Source organism: Miniopterus natalensis, chromosome 12, assembly GCF_054644295.1.
Source record: "Miniopterus natalensis isolate mMinNat1 chromosome 12, mMinNat1.hap1, whole genome shotgun sequence".
Classification (NCBI taxonomy): domain Eukaryota; kingdom Metazoa; phylum Chordata; class Mammalia; order Chiroptera; family Miniopteridae; genus Miniopterus; species Miniopterus natalensis.
The window spans coordinates 24,335,896-24,351,745 of NC_142092.1; the positions used below are offsets into that span (position 1 = coordinate 24,335,896).

Sequence of the window (15,850 nt, forward strand, 5' to 3'; positions counted from 1 at the left end):
ACATTGTTCCCCCATTTTATATATCAGTATATAAGAATCATTTGATAAAAGGACTCTATTTTTAAAGTTGACTAGTCAGTAGATAAAAACATATATACTGATTCTTTTTAGATTGATATAAAGAGATTCTGGCTAAAAGCAATATGGAGTTGTGATTAAAATATTATTAAACAAGCATGTAAATATGGAAAAGTGTCCAGTGTTGCCTGTGATGTTCTGTGACTTTTTATGCACATTAGGTATAGACTGTGTTTGGGGTAGGGGTTGGCCTGCTAATTGAGTGTGCAAAGAAGCTGGGATATTTGAATTGCTCCAACTAGTATTTCTCCCTATAATTGTTCCTGTTAATTGATGTATCTCTAGTGTGCATTATAAGGAAGTTAGATCTCTTCTTAAGATAGCACATAGGCAATTTGCTGCCACTGTGCCTAGTTCCCCTGCAGTCCTGTCTGTGGCACCATTGGGTCGAAAACCGCATCTTAACTCTCTTCCCCCGATAGTGAGGGACCAGAGCTGGCCTGGGCCTTGGTTTAGGCTTTGGTGACCTTGTCTCATAGGTATAATGGGTCTAATTACATGGAACAGAAGCTGCTCCCATGAAAGCTTGGGATTTTCATGTTTATTAATCACCTCTTCACTCTACTAATAATATCAGCTGCTGAGTATCTTCCCAGTACAAAGAGCCACGCATTGTAATTTTGGGAAGTGCCGTCATTCCCATATTACAGATGCAGATACTGAGAAATTGAACTGTAGTCTGGGTTTAAAAGTCCGTGATTATTCCATTATAGCAATTTCTCCTGTGCTGCTATCATCACTGACAGTTGAGTAAGAAATATGTTTTTAAATTTAGGTCATCAAGTTTTGAAAATAAAGGAAAAACATGTTTTTTCCTTTACATATTTGAATTTTATTGCTATTAAGTAAACAAAATCATATACGTTTGATTTTTCTTAACAAAACTCTTTTTGTAAGAGTTGAACAGTAAGAACCTTTTGTAAATAAATGCTTTCAGCCTAAGTTCTATGCCTTTTAAGAACTGTTATGGAACCTCAAAGTTGAGATTTTTGCAAGTTTTATTCTCTTTCACGACCCTGAGAGTAAATAATATGTTTATTTAATTTAGATTAATTTTTGTCTTTGAGGTTTAAAGAATATAAAATTTGAGCATGGCTTTTAAAAATACCTTCTCACAACTTACTTTAGTGCAGGATGTAAATAATCATAGCATCTCAACCATAATTTCATTTTCACATACATTATGCTGAGTATAAAACTCTTGGTTCATAATTTTTTTAACCACAAATTCCGTGGATAGCCTGTTTACTCTGTTCCCTAGGTGCTGGTAGATTTTTTTCCTTTTGATCCTTAAAATCCAAAAATTTTACCAGGATGTGCACAGGTGTTAGTTTGGGTTTTTTTAAATTTGTTTTCTGTTTTTTCATGGACCTCTTTGATTTGTAAGTGCAGATAAATTTTCCTACATCCTAATGTGGTTATTTTTCCTCTCTTCTGTGAATACTTTTCACAATTATGTTGATTTCCTAGATTGGTGGTACAAATATCCATTTATTTTTTAATACCTTGTTTTTACCAGGTGGATGGCACAAACCTTCAGGGGTTTACCAATCAGCAAGCGGTAGAGGTGTTGCGACACACGGGACAGACTGTGCACCTGACCCTAATGAGGAGAGGAACGAAGGCCGAAGCTGAGCCCGCGGCAAGGGAGGGTGTCCCGAAAGATGCGGCCCTGGCGCCTGTCAGCGCCGGCATAAGCAAAGGTAATGCCGCTCGTCTGCTCTTCCCTTACACCCTGACGTCATTGCCATTTTTTCCCTAATTCTGAAGTTATTTAAAAAATCGTTTTTCGTCTTCACTATTTAGCATGAATCAAGTGAAAGGGAAATTTAACGAAGCTGGGATGTGTTCACTGACTGTAGAACGGGATCCAGAGTAAAGCAGGGCACTGCCTGTCGTGTTGACTCAGTCACCGTTTCTGTCATTCACCGTTCAGTCCTTGCCTTACTTTTGAATGTCATCGTCATATCTTCTCTTTAAGGGGAACCTGTCTTCCTGGATTATGCATTTGAGCCCCGTGACGTTTCCGGCTCCTGAGCCTTTCCTTGAAGGAATCGGCTTTAATTTCCTGTTTAGAAATGTCATTCATAACCTGCTCATACATGAGTATCTCTGGAAAGTACTGACATCCCCAGGTAGCTCACTGGTGTGAGGGTTAATTGGTAGCAGTCAGGCTGTTGGTTTGAAAGTGCTACTTCATTTCTCAAACTGCTAACTATTCTGGTGTTTATGCCGTAGACTTACGACAGTCCTAGGAGACAGGAAATCAAATCACAGGAGAAATGTATTACTTCTTTGTCCCGTTAACAGGAGACATTTCCTCCAAGAACATGTGGTTCTTGAAGAGTTAACTCACAAAAAAATAATTTCTCATGTAGGGGTTCAAATATATATAGTAGGCTTTGAAAAATTCAGATGCTTGGTAATATTATAGTTATAACTACTAGGTATTCTTTTTCTTTAAGAAAATTATGAAAAAGATGAGGATTCTTTATGTTTGAGGAGAAAAACCAGCATATTACCAATTGAAGAAGGTAAACACTTACTTGTTGCTAATGTGATTTTTAGAGAACTGATTTCTATAAATGTGATTAAGCCTCTATGGACATATTATAAATTTCAGGGGGGAAAAACTTTCAAAAAGGGAGATATTTGTAATCCTTATTTATAGATGTGATTAATTGCTCTAGTAGATTAAAATAGTTCATTTATAGCTGGCATATTTTCTTGCTGAGTGAATCTTTTCTTTCTTCTACATTTTTTTTTTTTTAAACCAGAACCCTGTAGGAATCAGTTACATACGTGGTTGTATTTCAGTCCCCTTATTTATGTACAGCTAACATATCTCTGTCTTATTGAACAAGCAAACATAAAATTATAAAGTATTTTTAAAGTAAACACAAGGGGATCTTTAAAGCATAAGCTCTTAGGAATGAAACTGTCCAATCTGGGGAGGCTTTTTCTTCTCCATTTAAAAAAAATTCTAAACTTTAATATTGGAAAGTTTTAATATGTAATTATGCCTGAATGTTATTGTGATCGTTTGAGGCCAGGTGCTGTGTGCTTCTCTTACGTGTCACGTGGTCCTAGGTACTTTGGTAGCTTAAATCCACTGAACAAACTCCAAGTCTGATCTCCGTTCATTTGAATCCCGCCCTTCACGAAACAGTTTTATTGAAGCTTTGTAGTTCTTTAAAATACCTACTACTTCATTTTTAAATTATTTATCTTTTGCTGAGAATTTTTATTTACTTTTATTATTTTAAAGCAATATTTGTGTTTGCAATGGTATCCCTGGAGTGAGATGTGTAAGATTCACGGGTTAATTGCATTCTGCCAGTTTTACACTAATAGGTGACGAAATTACTTAGGCTAAAGTGACTATCAGGAGTAGGGAGAAAGTATAAAAATGTTTCAAAGCATGAAACTTAAGATAGTAAGTGGGGATGGGGATGGGGGATTTTCTTGAAAGCTCAGACCATCTAGTTTGCCTTGGTGAATGTGTATATGTGAGAGCATAGATGGGAGCTGCTCAAGGGCCCCATTTGTTTATTCCTTTTCAAACAAATAAACTAAGGAAAAGCTTGTGTTCTAATGCATCTACCCTAGTGCTTGGCCGTCACACAAGGGGATAAGATCTCATTGCCGCTTCCACAGAAATTTGACCCATTGTGTGAGCCTGGACAAGTCATTTGACTTCCCAGGAAGATCAAAAGACTGGCCTTGATGATTTTTTTAAATATGCCTGAAATCTTGTCTTGGAGCAGTTGGGAGAGGGGGGAATGGAGGGCTGTGCAACTGTAGGTTTGGTTGTATGAAGACAGATCTCAGATTTGTTGACAGCCCCATACAGATTCCCCACTTTCTGCGTTCGGAATCCCACCCTGCTTGAATCACTGTGCAGCTTTGTGAGGACAGCAGAACCAGAGAAAGGGGGGATGGGAGGAGGTTTGCCTGAGCTGACCCTCTTTCTAACCCTTATCAGATTGAAAGGGAGGGTCCATGTACTTTGTGTTCACCCCTGTGTAGTTATCCCTCCCTGGACTGAATTTAATTTTGAAAAGAAAATACTCATTTGGGTGTGGCTAGTCTCCAAATTTAAAAAATTATATATAGTTTATTGTTTTCATTTTCTCAAGGAGAAACCAGATCATTTTCTTAATTTAAGGCATAACGAATGTGCAAAATAGGCCTAAAGTGAAAGCTCATTAATCCCATTAAATAGAAGGCAGTTAAGACATCTGAATTTTGGAACACTTTAAATTTGAAATTTGAATGCTAAAAGGGATATTAAAAATTTAACTTGGAGCGTTCCTTGTGGAGATTTTTTTAAAAGACAACCTTTATGAGTGAAATCTATGATGAAATACGGAAATCTTTGAATATGACTTGTAAATTTATTTCAACCAGTTTTTTATTTTAGCTAATGTTTTAATTCAATATTGTTTACATAATTTGCTTAGTGATTTTCTTTCAGACTTTTTCATTTTCCTTTTTCCAATTATTGCAATTTCAATTATGGGGTTTTATTTTAATGTACATTCTCAGTTTTTCATTTTTTTCTCATTTTTTATAAATTTACTTATTAAACATGGAGTTGCATATATTATTTGTTAATTTCTTTTGTCTGTGTTTGCTAAGATGTAGCATGGTCCTTCTTTACTCTGTAGAACCAAATGAAAATGAAATAGATAAACTAACGTAAAAGGCAGTAGAAATAACATCAAGACTTAAAAGAGGTCTCATAAAAGAATAGTGTTTGAACATGTAGATGATAGGGCTCTAAATTAAATTATTAAAAGTGTAGAGAAATAGAGCAACTCATACACTGGGTGGTGAGTAAGTCTTTGTGTGATAGACAGTTTTGATCACATTCCCCTGATACAGAATGTTAAAATAAGGATAATATTTGAAGTTTCTCACTAACTTAATTGTGTTTACTGTTTCAGGGTATCCCTTGCTGTTAGCTGAGATAGAAGAAATAGAAGATGCACAACAACAGGAAGCTGCCTTGATGAAAAAGTGGCAAAAGATTATGGGAATTAATTATGAAATAGTGGTAGGTTACCTTACCCTCCCTCCCTAACTTCCTCACTTATAACTGTGTTTGAGTAAGAAATTCACGAGAGCAATAAAAACGATCATCATAAAGAGTCTTTGAGAAGTTGCAAATGCCCAAGGCTTTTTTTTTCCAGAGACCTAAATGTGATGATTCAGGTTTTAAAAAAATTCAGGTTGGAGAAAGTTGGGTAGTAACCAAGGAATGGAAATAAATGGGATGGAAGTTTTAGAACTCCTAATTCATCAATGTTTTAATATTTCTGGTGGTACTATATCTTGTATAGATACTAGGAAGGTTTTTTCCTGATTCTTAAACTTGGGATTTATAGAAAGAATCAGAAAAGAATGACAGCATTTACTTTAAAATAAAAGTAAGTCACGACTATATACAGAATTGTAAACAGACTTTTGCCTACCCTCTGGGTTACCACTCTCATGTACTTACTTAAGACATTTACTTTTATATGCTTTTTCATATAACTTCTGTCATACTGATTGTTTTATGTTTATTAACAGTTTGCATAACTAGTATAGCAGTTGTCATCTGCTTCCTAAAAAGAGATTTAACAAAGGTGATGCAAGTTATCAATCTTTAGATGCACACCAGCAAATTTCAGGGATTTCAAAAAGAAAAATGTAATGCCAAGTTAGGTCAGATTTCTCTTATTGTTTATAATATCTAAGTAACTCTCGATAAGAAGAGAGAAAAGACAACAGATTTCATACAATATTCACAACTAGCATTTATTGAGCACTTTGTGCCAAGCAGTGTTCTTCATGTTTCATTTAACACTCATGACAGTGATCGATCTTTTAAACATTCAAGATGGTTAACAGCCAATTAAGAAATGAGTAAGTACAGCTGTTATGACCATTTTAAATCGAGTTGAGCAAAAACACAATCAAGTCCAGCTTCACTGTGGTTAATTTAACATGGAAAGGAAGTTGAGATGGTCCTTCTGTGAGGCAGGCTGGCATGCATAACTGAGACTGCCCTTCTTCTGGTGGTAATTGAAGAGCCACTTCGTCACAGGCCTGAGACTGGGAACTTTGAATGGCCTTTGTGCACTTGGCACTCCTAGTTCTGTCAAGGGTAGAAGTGTGCTGTAAATAAGAAAGAACTAAGTTGTTTATTGGCCTTCAGTACAAGTAAGACATATATTTGTCTTTAAATTGTTTTCTATGCAGTTACACAGCGTATATATATAATCATAGGAGTGGTGGTGTAGAAGAGAGAAGGATTGATGGGCATTATCAGTGGGGACCTGGAGGACTGCTTGGAGGAAGTGATATCTAAAATGAGTTTTAAGGAGTGAGAAGGATTTCATCCAGCATTATATTTCAGAGTCAGATGATGTAGCTTCTGATACGAACCCTGCGCATATTAAGATGTGAGAGAGAGCTTTTTTAATTAAACAGTATTTTTCTCAGTCCCTCTATCCCTCAGTTTCCTTAACTGTAAAATTCCCCCGGGGTGAAGTCGGTAATCTTTAGTATACCCTCCAATTTTAATATAATCAATGGATTCTTTATGAAAATGGGCGATTTTCTACCATTCTTTGTTACTTTGTGTAACAGTAGGAAATAGGAAGGTCATTTTCTTGTTTTAACCTTTGATTCACTTTTAAAGACCAGTGTTGTCTCTCAAAACAGCATAAATGAGGGGTGTGGGCTCTAGGTTCAGACTGCTTCTGTTCAATGATCTTTACCAGCTGGGTGACTGTGGTTAAGGTGACCTCTCTGAACCTCATTTTCCTAACTTGGGAACCAAGGATATAAACTGTATCTATTTATGAGAAGCAAATGAGATACTCTGTGTAGTGGGGTTAGTACAGTCCCTGGCACATAGTAAGTGCTAAGTGTGCATCTTTTCTATTCTGTTGTTTGAGCTCAGGCGTTTGATAGTATCTGCGTAGACTACCTTCCATCTGTTACCAGTGTCTGTAAGCACAGCAAAGAGTTTTGGGTTCTTGCATCTCACTACTTTCTTTTGCTTTCAGTTGGTTCATGAAACTGATATCAGTCTTCTTTCAGGGGCAAGGCTCCAAAGCTTTGCAACTTTATAATAAGATATTTGAAGCTTTCGTAAGAAAGTTGACCTGTTTTGAGTAAACGTAAGATACATACATGAGAATTGAAAAAAATGAAAGAATATTAGAATTGTGATGATTTTCCTTTTTTCAGGTGGCCCATGTGAGCAAGTTCAGTGAGAACAGTGGCTTGGGGATAAGCCTGGAAGCAACAGTGGGACATCATTTTATCCGCTCTGTTCTACCAGAAGGTCCTGTTGGACACAGCGGGAAGCTTTTCAGCGGAGATGAGCTACTGGAAGTAAGGAGCTATGCCCTTTTACCCTCCCTCCCCCAAATTAAATTCTTAAAAGGCTGCAGGAGGCTTCATGTGGTGAATAAGTAAGTTCCTATTTTAAATTTCCCCTCTAAAGGATACCTGAGAGAGATCTACAAATAAAATTCCATCCAAAGCAGAAATTTCAAATCTGTATTTGCATTGATTTTCAGACCTAATTCCATGCTGAGTTTGTTTGCTTGTTTTAGTTCCAGAGAACTATAAAAACTTCTTTAATTTTTTTAAACATGTATCCAGCTATTAGAATAGGTAATACACTTACATATTTCAAAATCACAAAGAGTGCAAAGCTTTACGGTATAAAGCTTCTTTTCTATTCCAATCCACCCAGTTTCCATCACCCTTCATTAGGTAACTAATGTTACATTTGTTTCCATGCAACCTTCTGGATATTTTTAACGTGTCAATGAGAAAGTTTGAATATATTCTTTTGCCCCACTTTTATCAAAAATATGCTAGCACACGACACGGGCCATTTTTCTATTTTATTTTTTTCATTTAATAATATGTCAGTTTTTAAAATAATTTTTTCCCTTTCATCTTTTGGGTTTTTATGAACTCTTTTCCAACTACACCGTCAAATCAAACAATGATGAAAGCTAGTGATTTTTTTCTGAGAGTGCTTTAGAAGGTCCAATCCCGACAAGACTCGAAACTTGCATGTAAATTGTTTTCCATAGTTGTGTTACGTGTCTAACTATAGTTCTGACTGCAACAGAACTATGGTAATAGTAAAATTTATATTTCTTTAATGAAAAAAATGTTTTCATAAGAATATTTATGGTATGAGATGTGCTTCCTTGGACAACTTTCTTTTTCCACAGGTGAACGGCATACCTTTGCTGGGGGAAAATCACCAAGATGTGGTGAATATTTTAAAAGAACTGCCCATAGACGTGACCATGGTGTGTTGCCGCCGCACTGTGCCACCCGCCACCCCGTCAGAATTGGACGGCCTGGACTTACGTGATATTGAACTAACAGAAAAGGTATCAGATAGATGCAGGTGTGAGACTAATCTGAATGTATAATGGAAAAGCTAAATGGCATTTGAAAAATTTTAAGCCTCTTTTATTATTTGCTGTTTGATTTCCTCACATTGCCCCTGGCTCGTAAGAGAGCCTTGGAGTCAGACAGACCTGGGCTTGAATCCGGCTTGGCACTTCCCGGGTCGGTGACCTTGGGCACTTCATTTTTCTGAACATCAGTTTTGTCTTCTGGACAATGTAAGTCATGTTGCCTGTCTTGGAGCATTACTGTGTACATAAAATAAGGTAATGGAGTGATATTAGATATTATTATTGCCCACTGCACGCTTATATAGTTTATTCATACTATTCCTATGAGGTCAGTACTCACATCGTCCACATTTACAGAGCAGACAGTTGAAATATGTAAATAGTGAGTATATAGTATCTATGTGATAAAATATAATTTTTTGTAACCTACTGAGCTCAGGGCCTGGCACACAGTTACTGCTCAGTGAATCTCTAAAATATGGGTGGACTCATCATTTCTGCTTATATAGGTCGTATTTGCACACTCTCGATACTTTTAAAATAGGAGAAATTTGAGCTCGTAATACTACATGTCAGATAATACTCTGTGACATCCAGAAACTCCCATTTTTCTGTTCATTTCCATTCAGATCAAAATGTCAAGAAATGGAGCCCATTGGCTTTTCTGAAGACTCACAGTAGATATCTAAAGTTATGATTTGAACTTTGCATAATTTGCAACCTAAATGAAGACGTTAGGATTTGACTTACGTTATACTGAAGGAATCAGTAAAGAGGAATAATTTTGAAAATTTTGAAGAATAAAGTGTATAGTTTAATATTCACATGGGTGATTAGAACAGGGTAGAATAAGAAACATAATTTCAAATTGTATAGTCCCATACATAGCCATGCACATTTTTATGTGGTGTAAATGGGATTATTACAATAAAGCAGGTGGACAGATTTGTGTCTGTGGTCCTAGGCTGTGCAATAATTGATTAAAAGCAAAGATAGTGTACTTTTCTAAAAATTAGATTTTCATCAAAAATACATCTTTCCTAAATTTGATGTGTTCATCTGGATTAACAGAGCTAATTCACCTAGATTTTAATTTAAAAATTAAATTCACTTTATTTTTACTAAAGAAGCTAACATTTTGAACCTCTGTTTCTGTGCCATATACTTTATAAATGTTACCTAATTTAATCTTCAAAACTCTGTGAGATGATAGCTACGAAGCCCAGGTTAAGAGTGTTTCTCAAGGCAACACATAAGAAATCCTGGAGATAATCTTCAAGCCTAGGCCTTCTAATTTCTAATCTTGTCTGGCCCCTATGTGTGTTAATTGATTAATGAAAGGATCTCGTGCACAAGACACGGAAACTTAGAACCCTTGTTTGCATAAAGCATGGAACTTTTACATATGGCCATTTCTTCTTGAATTGTTATTTATCATAAGGATGATTTTTTAATATTAAAATAGCTTTATCTTTTTCTTCTGACTACAGAGGTGATTCCGAAACTGATGAAAAAAAGTGAAAATCACCCACAGTCATGCTGCTGAGATATAATTGTTCTGTATTTTTATATGAAATCTTTGAACCATATATTTTTAATGCCTGTTGTAAGTTAGGTATTTCTTCTTGTATAATAACTTCCAGTAATTATGACCTTAATTCCTAAAGGTTTCCTAATAAGCTGTTGCTACTCTTATGTGAGGGTATTTTGTTCTGAAGAGAGACTGAGAATCTTCCCTTTTCTTGGGGTGTTGTTATGTGTATCTTCTAATCTGGTGCCTCTGAAATAAGAGCTGTCTGGTCTGTTACCAGCCTCACGTAGATCTAGGCGAGTTCATCGGGTCTTCGGAGACAGAGGATCCTGTGCTGGAGATGCCCAGCGTGGGCCAGGATGCAGGGAAGGTTCAAGGACCTTTGGCCATGTGGGAGGCAGACGTTCAGCATATCGAACTGGAGAAGGGGAGCAAAGGACTTGGTTTCAGCATTTTAGATTATCAGGTAAATATATCCTACCTTTAACAATTTTTTAATAAAAGATGGTATATACTAAGGGCACACTGTTGATAGAGAAAAAGCAGGTAACGTTTTAGTCTTCAAAGACATTTTCATGTTCCTGATAAATCTTTCAAAATAGTAATTTAAATGATTCATTCATTATCATAAAGGATTTTTTTTAACATTGAATTCATTGAGTTCTTCTTTATTTCAGCTCTTGAGGATTTGAAGAATATGCAGAATAATATTTAGGAATATTGTTGAAATACAGTTTTTTTGGACATTTGGGTCTTCATGTCCAAACTATTTTTAATTTCCATGCACTTAATTGATAGTTCATATTTCTATGGTAAGACAGAAAGCATTAGATACTTATTTTGTCTGAAGCAAATAACAGATTTATAATTGGATATATTATAAATTCCCGCATTCCTGTCATTTGACTAAATTTATGAATAAGCCTGAGCTGGCCCATGTGACCCGCTGCTCCCCTGCATTGTGTTCTGTGCAGTGAGGAGCTGTGGGAACGCTGCGGCCTCTGGCAGACGCCGCTGTGCTGCTCATTAATTAATACTGAGTCAGGCGCCATCTCCGGTGGCCCCGGGATGTGTTGTTCACAGGGCCTGATTCTGGGCCTTGTGCTGATATCAAGGTTGCTGTATATCTTACACTGCGTCACCAAGTTCTCTACGGCCTCTCTTTATATTTCCTTATTTCAAAAGACAGTGTACTCACATCTACTGATGTTTCCGAACAATTATATCCTATTTAACAAATGCCGACGTTAATAAGCCCTATATCTGACATCTGTCTAGCCTCAGATGATGGTTATGAAATTTGAGAGTTTATCAAAAGTTAAAATTACTTGAAAGTTATCTGTATAATTTGAAAGGTTCACCTGGGGAATGATGGCAAGTGAGGGAGCCTTGTTTAGGGTGAACTCGTCCTAAACTCTAGAACGAGGGAACCTTTGCCCAGATGACTCATCAGAAGTCTTAGTGACATTCTTTTGAAGACACTTGAAACAGTTACCCACCCATTAAAATTCAGGGCGACAACCCGTAAAGACACTTCCCATGTAAAGCGGAGCTGCTTTCCCTGTCTTTCTCCGTGCTGTCAGGACCCAATCGACCCAGCAAGCACTGTGATCGTAATTCGTTCCTTGGTGCCCGGCGGTGTTGCTGAAAATGATGGACGGCTTCTCCCTGGAGATCGACTCATGTTTGTCAATGATGTCAACTTGGAGAACAGCAGCCTCGAGGAAGCTGTTCAGGCTCTGAAGGGCGCCCCGTCAGGAACTGTGAAAATAGGAGTTGCCAAGCCTTTACCTGTAAGAATTTGTATTTTACTGACTCTCTTATACATTTACAAACAACATGGCTTGTGGGCTTGCTTTTAGCTTCACGTGCTCTTATGATTGAATCGTGACTTGGTACTTTTTATCAGCATGATTATTGGCTCTGTGAGAGTAAAGATTTAATCTTGAATAATATTTTTAAAAGAGTAAAGGAAATGAAGGGAAGTTTGGAAATAAATTTGTAACACTGTGCTTCACTTTTGACCTTTTTTATTCAATAATAATATGATACAGAATAAAATATTTTCAAAGAAATATGCCTTAAAATATCTATACACGTATAGTGGAGTATTAGAGAAATCAGTAGCATTAGCAACTAACAGTGGAGTCTTTAATTAGGTTGGGATAAAGTGAAATCTGTAGAGTCACAAGGTCCTGCATTGTCAGTTTCAACATATTTGTTGTCTAATTACTGCAAAGCAAGACACTGAACTTTCCAAAGTGGATTATCAGCTTGTGGCTCTCCCCCAGGAAGGAATAGCCCTCATGTCATTAATTACTGATTATATTAAAAATAAGTAATGGCATGCTACGTAGTGTCAGTATGTTTACTAGGTGTAGTGGTTGTAACATAGCGCTTACGACTGAATTGCAGTGAAATATTAGAGACATTCTCTTCGTGAGATTTTCAGTGTATAAATATATTTGTAAGTGAAAGGGCAAATATACCTGCTCTTAAAAAAACACAAGCCCGTGGATGTATTTGCATAAACATCAAATAAAAATGTGTTGACTTCGCGAAAGGATTTGTCCAGATAGTAAGCTTTGCTAACATATTTTAAATGTTAAAGTTTTTGTGCTTCACTTTTCACTCCACAAAGAAATGGTAACTATGAAACTATATTTATAAAAACAGAAAGAGGACGAGAGAAAGGGAAGAAGGAAGTATATGTTCATTTAACCTGAAATCAAATCAGGATTGTAGAAATCAGAACAAAAGATGTATACAAAGGGGAATGTAAGAATGGAGATAGGCCATTATGAGACTCTCTAAATACAGGGTGGGGCAAAAGTGGGTTTCTAGTTCTTTGTATGGGAAATAATACAATAAATAATAAATAACATTACAAGAATAAAGTCTGTTTCTCGTACTCACGACTGTAAACCTGTGTTTGCCCCACACTGTATGTTAAGGTTGACCATGCATTTGGTTCTGGTCTTTTTGTTAGACAAAGAAAAATGGCAAATATGACTCAATATCTGTTTTTTACGGCCCTTAGGAGAACCCATGCCAGTTATTCAGAAGCATACTTTTTTCCTAACTAGTTCCAAAATAAATTTCTTTCATGAGAATATTTGCTATTTCAAATTCCATGCACATTGCAATAATATGATAAATATATTTTATATAAAGTGAGGTTTACTATATATTAATTCATATGTGTGGGAAAAATGAGAAACGTTTTTTACCTAAAATACTTGGGCATATATTGATGATACCAGGTGATTAGGCATGGCAGTTATCTAAATATTTTAGCCTGTTTTATCTGAGGTTGGAATATGGATGTTAGGTTTCCTGTCAGTGTGATCAAGGTTACAGTGTAATGACTCAGGGTGCAGTTTAAGTGGATTGCACACACGTACATTTTTTTAAGCCATGTTAAATTAAGAGACTTCATTGTAGGGTTCACTAACATTCCTTGTCAAGTAAATTACAGTCTTTAAAATAATGTTCTTGTAAGGGGGTAACAGAAGTTGATTTTTCCTTTTAATATTTTGTTTTTTCAGCAATTCTATTACATGTTAATACCTAAAAGTTGCCTTATTTCTATGTTAAGAACTTGCTTAGCCAGAATATTTGACAGATAAAAATGACCAAAAGATTACTGTAAGATAAAATATTATTTTATTATAAAGTGTTGTTGATTTTCATAATCTTTTATGAGAAGAATGAAAAAATAGTTAAAAGAGATTCTCATCTAACTGATGATAGTGGTATTGGAATAAATATCCTCATTGTGGCTTAACAAATAAAAATGTTACACATGAATATTTATCATATTTTATGATCATTCTGTGTTAAAGTCATGTGGTATCATCTGAAAACTTTCCCGTTTTTTTCTCTCCTCCTTTGACTTCCCTCCCCTCTCTTTCCATTCTTTCTTTTTCATGACCTCACCCTCGAACACTGGGCTTCATTCTCCCTGCAGCTTTCGCCAGAAGAAGGTTACGTTTCTGCTAAGGAGGAGTCCTTTCTCTACGCCCCGCACTCCTGCGAGGAGGAAGGGCTGGCTGGCAGGGCCCTCTTCAGGGCTGACTTGGCTCTGGTTAGTGGCCTCCGCTTATCAAGCTTTCTTTCAAAAATCTTATGTCTATTTTTGCCTTTTAAAATATTCTTAAGTCTTACTGTATTCTTTGTTCATTATATTTTGGAAAACTAAACATTCTCTTGTCAACTTCAATACTTCTAATAATTCCAAATGGGAGGAAAAACAAACATATATGAAAACTCTTCGTTGGATTCGTGGAAAATTTATTTAGCAAGGCATTATGTCAATAGGCCAGAATTGATCTTTACATCATACCAAAAGTTTGTTGCAGCACTTGTTTGCTCTGCTTTCATACTTGAGTATCTCTAGGCATTCTTTAAGTGTTTCAGTATTGAGCCAGAAATCAGCATTTCGTCTACCTTTTAATAAGTTGGTAGGTCTCCATGGGCATTATGCGAATATTGTGTTAACACTCCAAAACTAGATAGTTTAGAATTCTATGAACTGCATGAAGTGCTATGGTATAAATGTGTTAAACAGCATCCAGCCATAGAAAATTCTTTTTGAAGTGTTGCAGGTCACAAATACATCATTGTCTCTAAAAGTGCCCGCTGAGCTTTTTTTCTGCAGTTGACATGGCTTCCTTCCGTCGTCTTAAATGAGTACCAGTCACAGACATTAGTCCCACTTTTCTGTGAGCTCAACATCTTAGAGTAGTAGCCGTCCTGGGTCTTCTCCCTAATTATCTATACAATCTCATACTGGTCACTCAATTTTTCTGTACCCTGGTGTTTTTATAAAGCTACAATAATTAGATTGAGTGTTAGGATCTCTTTTAAGATTCTGAGGCATCAAAGAAAGGTATATGAATTGTTTTGAGAAATTTTTCTTTAATGTTACTTAAAACAAATACTTTTCTGTCGTAACCCATGACCCAAGGCTTAGTTAATACTATCGATGTAGGTAACAGATGTTAAATATTTACCATTTAGATTGCTGTACATAATGTACATTTGTAAAGGGTAAACCTCCACATAGCTTCTCACTAGTGAATTTGAACAGGTATTGAGAATACATTATTTATATATTATCAGAGAAGTTCATTTTGAAATGGCCCATCTGTATTCTTCTGTTTTTGCAAGAATGTGACCCGGTGTAATACTATAACGCTTATAACTTCTGGCGGAATGTGTAAGTTGAAATCACAGATAAATGGAAGAATGTGGGATTTTGCCATTAAAACAGAAAATACTGGTAGTACTGGATAAGGGTAATATTTGTCAGTTCTGCCTATTCTGAGGTGTAACAGTGAGTGACTTGTAAGAAGAGCTTCAAGCTTATCATGTCCTGATTCTTTCACTTGGTTCTGCCATAGAAGATAGTGACAGGATTTTTAGATAATACGGAGTGAAATTCTCTTCTTCACCCTATGTGAGTTTGCCAACAACAGCTGTTTATAACTTATAATTTTACCATAACTAAATCATAATTAGGCTCCTTGTTAGTGTAATGTCAGCATGAAATGGCAGGTTTTTCTCTGGGTCTATAACTCATATGGTTTTTAAATCTAGTGAAATACAATTTAAATAAAAGATTGGCACATAGATGATCGCCTAGCTGTCCTATTGAAGTTTATTTTAGTTGAATAGGAAGAGAGCTGACCTCATTCATTTTATTATAAAATTCTGGGAGTTGGGCAGGTATTATTTAAAAATAATGCGAACTGGAAAAAAAAGCAAATATTTTCCCTAATTTATGAAACTT

General features: G+C 36.1%; 1 protein-coding gene across 8 annotated transcripts in view; it reads left to right on the forward strand.

Annotated features, from left to right (window-relative positions):
• MPDZ (multiple PDZ domain crumbs cell polarity complex component) overlaps window positions 1-15,850 on the forward strand; it is a 140,324-nt gene that overhangs the window by 61,974 nt on the left and 62,500 nt on the right. For 5 of the 8 annotated variants that reach the window (XM_087822659.1, XM_087822666.1, XM_087822660.1 and 2 more), the window contains exons 11-18: window positions 1,598-1,781; window positions 2,544-2,612; window positions 5,028-5,137; window positions 7,324-7,470; window positions 8,331-8,495; window positions 10,337-10,522; window positions 11,640-11,849; window positions 14,027-14,143. In XM_087822659.1, coding sequence (XP_087678785.1) covers window positions 1,598-1,781; window positions 2,544-2,612; window positions 5,028-5,137; window positions 7,324-7,470; window positions 8,331-8,495; window positions 10,337-10,522; window positions 11,640-11,849; window positions 14,027-14,143 — 1,188 coding nt within the window. The remainder of the gene's footprint in view (window positions 1-1,597; window positions 1,782-2,543; window positions 2,613-5,027; window positions 5,138-7,323; window positions 7,471-8,330; window positions 8,496-10,336; window positions 10,523-11,639; window positions 11,850-14,026; window positions 14,144-15,850) is intronic. The other 3 variants (XM_087822661.1, XM_087822662.1, XM_087822664.1) reach the window with 2 other exon arrangements.